The following is a 12,871-nucleotide window of genomic DNA, read 5'->3' as shown; positions in this document are numbered from 1 at the left end:
GCCAGGTCATCTCCTTACTTATCTACCTTGAACAACACATGCATGACTTGTGAACAAAATGAAGTCTTTCTAGGTGAAAGATTAGAACTGGAGGTTGCCAAACTGATCAGTACAAAAGGAGCATGCTAAACTGAGAGATGTAGGTGTTGGAAATGGAAATTCTCAGCAGCAGTGGCAGTAGAGCCAGCCACATGTCCCATTCCTAATCCCCTGCAGCCATGCAGAGCAGCTGCACTAGATGTAACGGCCGAAGATAGTCAGGGTCAGTAGCCGAGGATCCACAGTGCAGAACCCGTGCACGAACCAGAGGCATGCGAAATGGTACTGGAGAAGTTCGGATAAACGTGAGACAAAGCCGAGGTCAAGGATTGGAGAAGTCAGGATAACCGTGGTACAAAGCCGGAGTCAGAACTGGAGCAAACACAAAACCGCAACTGAGCCCAGAGAAACAAAGCATGAAACTCTTTGACAGGCAGTGAGTGGACAGCTAAGGAGCCCTCAAATAGCCCCAGGCAGATAACCCCGCCTACAAACTATTAGCATAAATAAACAGAGAAAATGTCCGGCTATCTTAGTTGTGGCGTGCGCATGCGTGAGGGTCTCGTCCGGCAGTATCTGCGGGAGGCTGCTATGGCTGTAGCAGCTGCAGGTAAATTATTAGCTGTTACACTAGACCCACTGGAGCATTACCCATTTGGACAGTGCTTCTTGATACATGGTACTAGTTTCACCCAAGCTGACCAAATTTAGAGTAGTGCCACTGTAAGGGTGAAAGACTATCTTGAGGAGCAGTCACCACCTCCTAGTACCAACCTTCTACGTTATTAGGGCCAGAAAGCTGTTGTCTGGCCAGGCCTCTCTTTAGTGGCCCAGCAGTTGCTTTCTTGCCAAGCCACTAATGTTCAAAGCGAGACGCAACAGACTGAACCCCCAGAGAACACAGCTCTTCCCACACATGGTTGAGCAGATAGCTTTCTTGAAAGGCAATTGTCCCAAATTAGGCTACCCACTACTCAATATTCAAACTAGCTGCTGCACCGCGTTGACTGTCCTTACTCTGGGGGAACCTTTTTAATGAAAGGTGAGTCCAGAGGGTGTCAGGAACCTCCCCATTTGTGAACAGCTCCCAAACGTTGTTTGTAATAAAAAATACCCCCAAATTTCACACCACAAACGAAACAAAAAAGTGATTACTAATGAATAGCAAAGGGATGTTAATACTCTTTAGGTCCTAAGCAATCTAACCAATCAGTGTTGTTGACATGCCTCAATATCGAGGCATTCAGCAACTGAACCATCATCAGTGAGTGACATTGCTGCCACTCACAAGATAGCGGCGTCAACTGAAACACTTTTGAGTTCACTGAGGGTGTATCCAGAAATTCCAAAAAATGCACACCTCTCAAAGGTGGCCTTTTATCTCTCAAAGTCGGCCTATTCAATTTATCCCAATGAAACAATATTTTTTTGAAAACTAGAAAGCCCAGGGTGTTTCAAAAGTGGTCTCTGAACTGTACGCCAACATTCCTCCATGCTATATGAATGGGGCATTTAAACACAATACAAATAATTTAAAAAATATATACATTTATACATTTATATTTCTAAACTCCAAATCTAAAACTAACCTACTTATCCCAACTAATTGCCCACTTAACTAATAAAATGAAAACCAAAAAAGAGAAAAACATATGAGCAGTAAAATGTACTGATCAGAGCAATCTGAGCAATAGCATGGGGTAAATTAAAATATTTTTTTTAAAAGAAAGCTTTTAAATTGAAAAAACACAGGGAAAAAATATTTTTAAAAATAGTGTAAAAGAACACGGATCACTCTTTATTACTGTGGTCAAGGAGGGATGGGAACGGTTATAATAAGTTGTATACATTTTTAATAAAGTGTATCTATACCTGTGCTTCTGTCACTCTCTGTACTTCAGCGTGAGAGGCATGATTGGTTAATCAAGTGTTAACTCCTCATAAAGACTCCAAAACAGTAACATTTTTTAAAACTTAAATATTGTAATATTTTTTTTACATGTACATGACAAGTTTAGGCAACTGACAATGATTGCTGAACTCACCAATATTAAGTGACCTAAAGTATCATTATCAGTTATCAGGTAGTAATTGATAAAAATTATGTATTACAAAACAATAAAAACTGTATTTTTATTTGTGTATTGTATTGTATTTTTATTTGTATTTGTGTTGTGCTGAACTGGCTGCCACATAAAGCTCCTGCATGACGCTGCCAGTCAGCATTGAAGCATTAAAGAGGGTACTTGAAGCTCATTCAACAGTACTGACAGTTGTTTACATTGATTTAACACATCCTCTGAGGAAAGGTCACTTTCTAAAGGAGCTAAAGGCAGTTGGGGAGATTTGTGGGCAGCTCACACATAGAAATCAACCGTTTACTGTGCTCACCGCATCGCACACTTTGTCTGCAACAAACTTTCAGCTGTACACGATCTCTATATTTGTAACTGCTTCATCCTCATTTGCTGGAAAGAAATCTGTGTCTCGTCTTGTCACACTACCTCTACTGCTGCTCTGTTTCAATATAAGGGACAAAGGGTGGTACAACTTCAAAGTAGATAAAGTTTTGATTGAGAGGGCGGATCGATCAAGTGTGCTAGCACATGGACCTTACAACCCAGGAGTGGATTGTGACAAAATAGTGACACAGAGGACATTTTTATAGTGGCATCATGACCCAAATCAACTTTGCAATGGCTCTAGTTACATGTATTCTCCATTTATTTGCTAACATTTAACCCCATTGAAAACAATGCATTTTGAGCCCGTACATGTATGGGCTTTGTCATTAAGGGGTTAATTAAATCTTAATTCCTACCATAATTCTAATTACTCATGATGTTTCTTACATGGCACCCTAAGCACTCTCCTTGCCAGCAGCCATCTTCAACTAATATGTCTTGTCACTTCTATAAAAGTTTTTGATGTCTTCTAGTACTTCTGAGTAACTACTTGCCCAGGGTTAAACACTTTTGTCTTTACTGTGTAAGAATTGTTATATATACCGTATTGGCCCAAATATAGGCCACACTTTCCCCCCCCCATTTTAAGTCTTTAAAGTGGGGGTGCGGCCTATATTCGGGGTCTAGCGCCCGACGCCGGGACATGCAGTTCCGGGCGCCAGGCAGGCAGCAGGGTTAGGATACAGATCCCCTCTATCCCCTCTAGCGTATCTACTCTCTGATACGCTCAGACAGCCTCCCCTGCCGGCACTTTCCACGGGGGGAGTGTCGGCACGGGAGATTGTCTAAACGCATTGCGCAGACGTTCACCGGCTGCGGCGATGCACGGGTAAACAACCTCCGCTGCCGGCACGTCTGCACGATGTGCTTTAACAATCTCTCTTGCCGGGAATTCCCACGAGGGGAGTCCCGGAAAGGGAGATTGTTAAAGCACATTGTGCAGAAGTGCCGGCAGCGGAGGATGTTTGCGCGCATCGCCGCAGCTGGTGAACGTCCGCACGATGTGTTTTACCTCTGCCCCCCAGACTTACCAGAGCACACTCCCGGGTGTCTTGCAGGGCCGGCGGGGACATCTACGCAATATGCATATACAACTTCCGGTGCCGGCACTTCCACTGAGTGCCGGCACCGGGAGTTGTATACGCATATTGTGTAGATGTCCCCCTCCGGTCCCGTAAGACACCCGGGAGTCTGCTCTCGTAAGTCGGGGGTGGGGGGCAGAGTGGCAGCATATCTCGAGGGGGGGAGGGCAGAGTGGCAGCAATTTTCTCGAGGGGGGGAGGACAGAGTGGCAGCATATCTCGGGGGGGGGACGACAGAGTGGCAGCATATCTCGGGGGTGGGGGGGACAGAGTGGTAGCATATCTATTACAAAGCTTTTTCTTTAAAAAGCACCAAACTTTTAGGGTGCGGCCTATATTCGGGTGCGGCCTATATCCGAGCCAATACGGTATTTCTCACCCTTCACATGATTAACCTTATCAGTTGATCGATTTCAGGTATTTCTGCCAGAAATGTAACAAGCATCAGTTGAACTAATATCTTTTAAGACATTTTTCTGTGCAGTTTACTGCAACTGTGACAATATTCAATAAAGATGAGTTTTGTCAGTTATGAAAATGTATTTGCCTGGGTTTCATCCCAGAAATCTATTCAATCATCTTCATTTGTGAAAACCTTTTTTAAACTATTCCAAGGTTCATTGACTCCTAAATGTTTTTTTGTGGTACCACAATTTTTAAGGGAATCTGTGACATGTTAATGCACAGATATTAGTTAAGGTAATATATATAAAATGTAAGGCAATGATATGCAAATATTAAGTAAAGTACGACATTCATTTTAATAGTCAGACATTGCAACCATACATATTTCTGTTATCCAGTTCCCACTTCACATCATAAAACGATGAGACAATTTTAATTTTAATGAGGGTAAAAGTATGTGAATAGTGGCGTCATATAAATACTTAGTAGCCCTATCTCTTACCTCCTGAAACCCTAGTTTTGTATACTGCAATATCTTCAGATCGTAGTTTGACCTTTGACCTTTGCTACTGAATTCCACATGGCCAGTTAGACCTTCCAACTCTACCTGTGCAAGAGAAAGAGAATCACAGAAAACCTCTGACAGCTATGTGTTGTGCAACCATTTGGTGTATCTCACCTGCCTATTTTACTTCATGTTAAGAATCAGACCTTTAGGGGCGGACTGGAGTGCCAAATAGGGGTAGAAGGCATTTCTGAAGGCAGAGTGGCATATAGGGGGTATAAGGCATTTCTGGAGGCAGAGTGGCATATAAGGGATAAAATGCATATCATGGGGCAGAGTGGCATATAGGAGGGTATAAAGCATATCATGGAGTGGCATATAGGGGGGTATAAGGTATTTCTGGGGGCAGAGTGGCAAGCCTGGGGGCAGATGTGCATAACTGGGGGGGGCAGGTTGGCCAATAAAAGGAAATAAAAATAAAAAATATTTTTTTCTTAATCACAGCTTTTATTAAATATGAAAAAATAGTTTACATGAATTAATAAAGAAATTTATTACAAGAAAATCGTGAAAAATAATGTGATCACTGTTTTGTTCCACTGAATAAAATGGCCTTAATCAGTCCTTGATCTTGTTTTATATTTAGGATAGCTTTATACCTTAATTTCCTCATTGTATTAGCTCTTACTGCTTTTCCTGGAAGGATGTTCCACTTGTCTATCACCCTTTCAAATTTAAACATATTATTATATTAGTAATAAGTTATATCCCATAAAAATCAAATGTGGTCACAACGGATCTGAGTAACTGATGGAACAGCATTATGATATGATGTTGTGCACCAATAACTGTATTGCCTACCACTTAACCCATTCTGTCACATATTAGCATAAGCATTACAAAAGTGTAGTGGAGAAAAGGAAACAGTTTTTAAATGATTTTACTGATTTGTAACACTCCTCAGTTTAACAAAAAGACTGATGTCTAGTACATTGTTAATTTGATAATTTTCATAGAGAAGGAAGCAGGTAAATATGCAAAATTAGCAGTTTTTTAAGCTTGGGTCACCAAATGTCTCTGTTTTTTACAAAACACCTTGCTGAACTAAAGTAAAATAAACCCAATGAAGTTGCATTTATGAAAGCCAAGGGCATAACCCTAGGAATCTTAGATATTAGGGCAAGTAATTTTATACACCTTTGTAAAACAAACGCTTTAACACCAGAGTGAAATAATCACGCTAATTCTCACCATTCTCAGGTAGTTCATGAGGCTGGTCCCATGCTGCCAGATCTGAGCAGACCCACACGAAAGAGGTTTAACACCAATCTCCTGGCTCCGGTTCAATTCCTGCACTGCGCTCACAACACTATAAACCGCATCAAAAAGCAGGGCTGCTGAGAGCTACAGAGATTGGTGGAAAATATTAGGTTAGAGTATTAAATAACGAATGTATATAAATTGAACTGAAAAAGTATGGAGGACAAAGGAAGTTTGGACCACAATAAATAATAATAGTAATGTATATTTTTTTTTACTGGATAATGGCATTTTTAGAATGTCCTGCATGAATGTGCAAGCTGATCCAGGACAAAACCTTATGGCAGCACCCCCTACCAGCTCATAAACCTGTGCAGCAACAAGTGCTGCACTAAAGTTGGAGACATACAAATTATAGTGAGTTAAACAGAATAAATTAAACACTACTACTTTTGACTGTGGTCACACACATCAGTGAATGATTTATTAAATGTAGCATAAAAGGAGAGCAAAGATCATATACCGAGAGGGGATAGAGTGAATTTTACAATAAGTTAATAAAGGAAAAAAATAGTCATACAAAGTGACAGGAGAAATGTTACAAACTAATAAAACAAAGTATGAAAGAAAATCTAGAAACTAGAATTAAAAACACTGTTATAAAAATTGGTTTAAGAAAAGGTGGTTGTATTTATAAAAAGTAAAGAAAAAAGTAAATGAGAGTTATACATGGGAGGATAGGAGGATATACATAGGAGAATATTGACAACATTTTCCATTATTTTCCTTTATTTCTTTTTTTCCATATCCCAAGAAATCTTAAAAGCCTCTTCCTCTTTATTATATTTTTCAAATATATATATTTGAAATATATACATGTACAGAACAGCATTTATCAACTTAAAAATAGGTAAGAGATTACATAAATATAAATCCCACATGCTACCTATAGGCTGAGTTCTTCCATTTGAAATCAATGAGAAGACATATTGCATTAGTTACCCAAGTCTGTCTTATTAGATAAGGTAACACACATACCATCCTACGAAAAACAACATTCACCCTCTTTGAATTATATGGTTTTACATATCATGACATAAAAACATCTGTTCCTTAGTGTGGTGACATAAGAAGTATTGTCAATGTTTTTGCCAGCTAAATTATGTGTCTTTTGATATGTTAACGAGGGCTCCAGTGATCTCACAAGCAATCCAATATGCTTGTTGAATGCAAAATCTTAGTTCAGTCTGTCTCTGCCCACCATCCTGCATGGATGCTATTTCAAAACCTTCAAGGCATGAACTCCACTAGATATGGTGTGATATTTGGCACCAAGAGGTTACCAGCAGATCCTTTAAGTCCTGGACCAAACTTGTTTGCCCAGCACATCCTACAGATGCTCAATTGGATTGAGACATGGGATTGGATTGAGACCGATATGTGTTCAGTAACATCTCCTGAGCGCAGTGATACACCACATGCATGGGTTTGTTGGGTTATTTGGGAGGTTGAACAGGCTGGTCTGAGTATTTCAGAAACTGCTGATATACTGGGATTTTCACTCACAAAGAGAAAATATCTCTGAGCGGCAGTTGTGTAGATGAAAATGCCTTGTTGATGTCAGAGGTCAGAGGTGAATGGGCAGACTGGTTCAAGGTGACAGAAAGGCAACAGTAACTTAAACAACCACTCCTTACAACCAAGGTATGCAAACTACCATCTCTGAACGCACATCATGTCAAACCTTGAAGCAGATGGGCTACAGCAGCAGAAGACCACACTGGGTGCCACTCCTGTCAGATAAGAACAGGAAACTGAGGTTACAATTTGCACAGGCTTACCAAAATTGGACAATGGAACACTGGAAGAATGAATGTCTGATGAGTCTCGATTCCAGCTATGACAATCAGATGGCAGGTCAGACTTAAACAACATGAAAGCATGGATCCATCCTGTCTTGAATCAACGGTTCAGGCTGGTGGTGGTGTAATGGCGTGGGGGACATTTTCTTGGCACACTTTGGGCCCCTTAGTACCAAATGAGCATTGTTTAAATGTGGAAGTCTACCTGAGTATTGTTGCTGACCATGTCCATCCCTTTATGACCACAGTGTTCCCATCTTTTGATGGCTACTTCCAGCAGGATAATGCACCATGTCACAAAGCTCATATTATCTCAAACAGGTTTCTTGAACATGACAATAAATTCACTGTACTCCAACGGCCTCTACAGTCGCCAGATCTCAATCCAATAGAGCACCTTTGGGATGTGGTGGAACGGGAGATTTGCATCATGGACGAGCAGCCGACAAATCTGCAGCAACTGCATGATGCCATCATGTTGATACGGACCAAAATCTCTGACAAATGTTTCCAGCACCTTGTAGAAAGTATGCCATGGAGAATGACGGCAGTTCTGAAGGCAAAAGGGGGTCCAACCTGGTATTAGCAAGATGCATCTAATAAAGTGTCCATTGAGTGTAGATTTTCATTAACTCTTTACCGTCAATAAATAAAATGATCCCTTAAAAGCTGTATTTTGTGTTTAGGCATGATGTCTTTGTCTTCTGTTAGTTGAATGATTTGAAAGATTTAAATGTGAAAAAAGGTAAAACATAGCACTGTAGAGGTGAAGTGAAGTTAGTTAGTGATTAAATTCGTATGGGATGACTGCTTTTCAAGTATTTGAATTAATTAATCTAGTCCAATGAAACATGGCAACTGCATTTAACTAAATTGGTGCTTCTGCTCAGTTATTACTGTATTTTACAGATTGTATATACTATAAGCATACTATACTATTCTATAAGCATACCTGAGAACTCCAGCTACCCAGAGCCCTCATTTACAGGATGCAGGCAGGAAGTTCCACTGATGTCCGTGGGTGGTTCTACTGATGTTGCGGGTAGTCCCGCCGACATCTCGCATGGTCTCCCTGACAGTGGTTGGACGTGCTGATACCTTGGTCCTTTGGGCAAATTCACCTGAAGAAGCTTCTGCTTCATCCCCTTTATCGAATGGGAAGTGCTTGTGTCTATGTTAAGCATTCAGGTTCTTTTCTTTCTAAAGACTGATTGTACCAGGTTCACCAAGAGAGCTGTAGTAACTCCCAGAGATCACCCAGATGTATTCTCCTGTTGTCTCCGAAATCACTTCCAGCACCAGTCAGCTTGCACACCTTAGAACCCTGTTATGAGTACCCAATAAGTAGACACAACTACCTTGAATGGAGTACAGCAAGAATGAACATTTTATTGTTGTAAAACATAGCCTCATATATACATGTATACAACCCATGTATACAACCCAACCTTTAATTCCCCTGGCATCAATCCTATTAATGGGACTAGTTGAACAACGGAGTTCCTACCTGTGCTATCTTTATTTGGCAGCCAGGCTGGAGCCATCTCTGAGTACCTTGGGAGGCCTGTATGACAGGTCATTCTGTCACACTGCTTATTTACCCTTTTCACAAATAAAAAACTTAAACATGTAATTCGGAGCACCCAGAGTTGAAGATAGCAGTCACCCATAGGGCTTCCACCTCTCCAAGCCAAAAGTTTGAAGAGATTTCTGGTTTTAAAATAAACATGAGGCTTTGTGGTTGTCAGCATGCCCATCATAAGACATGTTCAGCCTTTTAAATGGGTCTCTTATATTAACCATTTGGAAATCATATTTCTTAGTGATCCAATGTGTTTACAGGATGTAAATCTTAATCCTTCTATTACATGCCTCACATCAAGTGTAACATGACACAATCTTCCTTTACATTTTATTAGGTACAGTAAACCTTATCAAGATGGCCTTGTTTCCATGTTTGCTGTACAAACTGAACACGGTACCACTTATATTGAAAAGGTCTGATCTTGATAGAATTCACAAGGTTTTTAGCCACATTATTTGGAGATGGAAAAGCACAAAATACGTTTTCATAAATTAACCCAACCGAAATCCAAATAGGAAATTAATCTTTCTAATATAAAATTGTAAAATACTGCTTGTCTGTTGAGGGTTGCTGTAAGGGTTTGACTGGTAGAGCCAAAGAGCAGACGTCCGATAATAGACAAGTAGCATAGTCCAGTAAGCAAGCCGGGTCAGTAGCTGCTGAGTCACAATACGGTCAAGAGGCAGATAGCATAGTCCAGTAAACAAGTATGGTCAGTAGTCAGTAAGTCACAATAGGGGCCAGAGGCATGCCATAGGCAAGAATAATCAACAAATACTCGATTCTAGACTACAAAGCGGAAAGTTGGAACATCTTGTTCACTGAAAAGGCTATAGTGATGCTGACTGTTCCTGGGAACCCATACCAAATACCCATGCTCTGCCAAAATCTGTGCCTTACATCTTTTGCTTCCAGAGGGTTCTGTAAGGCACGTACTTCACGGCTTCTCCCTCCTGTACGTCCATGGAGGGGGATCCAGTCCTTCCTGGCTTGCAATTGAAATTCTAATTCACTCCAAAGGTCAGAGCCCTGTGCAGGCCACTCAAATTCCTCTACACCAAATGTGTCAAACCATGTCTTGCTGAAACAGGAAATGGCCTTTCCCAAACTGGTACCACAAAGTTGGACGCATACAGTTGACTAAAATGCCTTTTGTATGTTGTAGCAGTAACATTACCATTCATTGGAACTAAGGGGCCCAAACCCTACCTAGAGCAGCCAGTGGTTTTATTCTGCGGGGAAGCTTTTAACAGTGTTGCCCAGGGCCCCATCTGAGCTTTATTAAAATATGACGCCTAATTTACATTTCAAAAGGAAAATCAAATGATCTCAGTACCAGTACCTTTTCCTACAAATTATGTAAATTAATGAAAAAAACAACTTATTTAGGCTAAAGATTGTTTATAATACAATTGCATAGCATGCACTTACATAATATCAAAATGCACTTCAGAAGTGGTCCCTGCTAGCTCTCTCTCGAGAACTGGACTGGACTGCCCCTGGAGGAGCATGGCCAGTTGGGAAGATCATGCATCTCCCACGAACTGGCTCTCTCCCAAAGCATGCCAGAATCCAGAATATGATGATATATCCTGGTGCTCAACACACTGTGATGGAGTACTGAAACAGAGTTCAGCAAGAGCAAAAATGGAGAGATAATGAGAAAGATGAGGGATGGGGAATAGGGGCAAAGATTACGAAAAAAAGAAAATAATGAATAAGAGGCGAAATAGGGAGAAAGTGGCGTGATCAAGAGTAAAAGAGATATAAGGAGAAAAGAAAGAGATAATGAGATGAGTGTGTTTGTGTCTTGAAAGTGTTTATATGTTAGGGCAAGTATGTCTAAGGGCAAGCATGTAGATGCAAGTGTAAGCCAGGATGTTCATGTGTAAGGGCAAGTGTGAATGTGGGTGTGTATGCATGTGTGTATCGGCACACATTTGTAAAGGTAGTGTACAGTATATGTGTATATTTTGACAGTATCCATTACTGTTACTGCTTTGACCTAAATGGTATAGAATGATTCACTTTAACACTTTTGAATCAAGGGGAAATATTTAGTATTGTTTTAGATAAGGACAAATAGTGTCTTTTTCTGACTCCAGCAACTATAAAGTATCCGCCATGAACCATGCCTATCCCTAGTCAGGGGTCACACAAACTCATGACATTGACCTCCCGGCACTCAGACTCTAAAGAGTACATGGGAGACTGAGAGGAGCCCTAACTGAGAGTAGACCTAATGATCTAAGAGGAACCGCCGTGGGTGCAATCTGGGTGCTGGGTAAATGCCTGATCCCCGGACCCCTACAAGCCATAACTCTGCCTCTTTTTGCCTAAACTAATTTTCTTCTAGTTCACCTCTCTCTTTGTTCTCTTGTAGCGTTACTGTTCTATATTCTCTAATGCATCCAAACACATAGCTCTAATTACTGCTACAAGAGAGCTACTACTTTTCACCCCTCTTTTTGTTTCAATTACCCATACTACTTCCTTAGAGGTAGTGGGCCCTCAATTCAAAAATGAATAGTTTGCACCAAAGACCTTGCCTTTGCAATGACTCAGTCCAAGGAAGTCATCACTATTGGCAGACATGTTGCAGTAGAATAAAGCAGAAGCATTAAAATTCACATTCCCCACCCTCCCTGTGTGCCCCACAACAAAACAAGTTTTAAGAATCAAGCTTGCTTGATTGCAAATTGGAAAAAATGACCACCTGCCAGATGAACTGGATGGATTTGTATACTTGGCTTGGTTTGAGAGGTCCCAATGGATGTCAAAGTACAAAATTAAAATTAGGACCCCCCCCCACTAAAAAAGTCTAGCTCAACCTTTTGCTAGATAGAATGCATGTAGTGTGTTCACTCACATAACACATTCACTAATCATTGATAAACCTACTCTTCTATATTCTCTATATTCTCCTGTCCCTCCATCTACCAGCATTTTTTCTAGAACAACCGTTTTATGGCTGTTGACCAGGCCAGCTACTAGCCCATTTACCACCAAAAAACATACAGACTTTCTCATTACTGGGTTTTTGTTAAATGAATCTATAACACCAGGCTTTTTATTATACTTTTAAGTATTATTGGAAAATGAATAAAATATTAGAGGCTTGTCCACAGCCTGGCACAGGCTAAATACTATTAAATACGACCATTATTAAAAGGAAAATATACATAGTAAATGTTACCATGAGCTAAAATTATTATATATTATTGGAATCTATAATATTAGAAAGCCAAAAAAAGACTGATGAAACTTGTTGCTGGCCTCTGAATAAGTTTATACTTATGAATTAGTATTATTTTCAATGATATGTATACACAGATAAGCATGGTGAGCTAAAATTATGCTTGGCTTTATTTACCGTATTGGCTCGAATATAGGCCACACTTTTTTCCCCCACTTTAAGTCTTTAAAGTGGGGGTGCGGCAGCGGGGTTAGGATACAGATCCCCCGCACCGGTGCAGGGGACCTGCATCCTACTCCCCGATACGCTCAGACAGCCTCCCCTGCCAGCACTTCCCACGGGGGGGGTGCCGGCACAGGAGGTTGTCTAAGCGCATCGTGCGGACCTCCGCACGATGCGTTTTACCTCTGCCCCCGCCCCCCCCGGACTTACCGGAGCAGACTCCCGGGTGTCTTGCGGGGCCGGCGGGGGA

The 12,871-nt window shown here is 40.9% G+C and overlaps 1 protein-coding gene across 1 annotated transcript in view; it reads right to left on the bottom strand.

Annotated features, from left to right (window-relative positions):
- Nucleotides 1-12,871, bottom strand: part of GRIK4 (glutamate ionotropic receptor kainate type subunit 4) — a 249,989-nt gene that overhangs the window by 50,070 nt on the left and 187,048 nt on the right. The window contains exons 9-10 of the mRNA XM_053452347.1: nt 5,748-5,900; nt 4,494-4,598 (exon numbers count right to left, since the gene is read on the bottom strand). Of these exons, the coding sequence (XP_053308322.1) occupies nt 4,494-4,598; nt 5,748-5,900 (258 nt within the window). The remainder of the gene's footprint in view (nt 1-4,493; nt 4,599-5,747; nt 5,901-12,871) is intronic.

The sequence above is a fragment of the Spea bombifrons genome, chromosome 12 (genome assembly GCF_027358695.1).
Source record: "Spea bombifrons isolate aSpeBom1 chromosome 12, aSpeBom1.2.pri, whole genome shotgun sequence".
Lineage (NCBI taxonomy): Eukaryota > Metazoa > Chordata > Amphibia > Anura > Pelobatidae > Spea > Spea bombifrons.
This window is presented reverse-complemented; position numbering and strand designations above follow the sequence as displayed.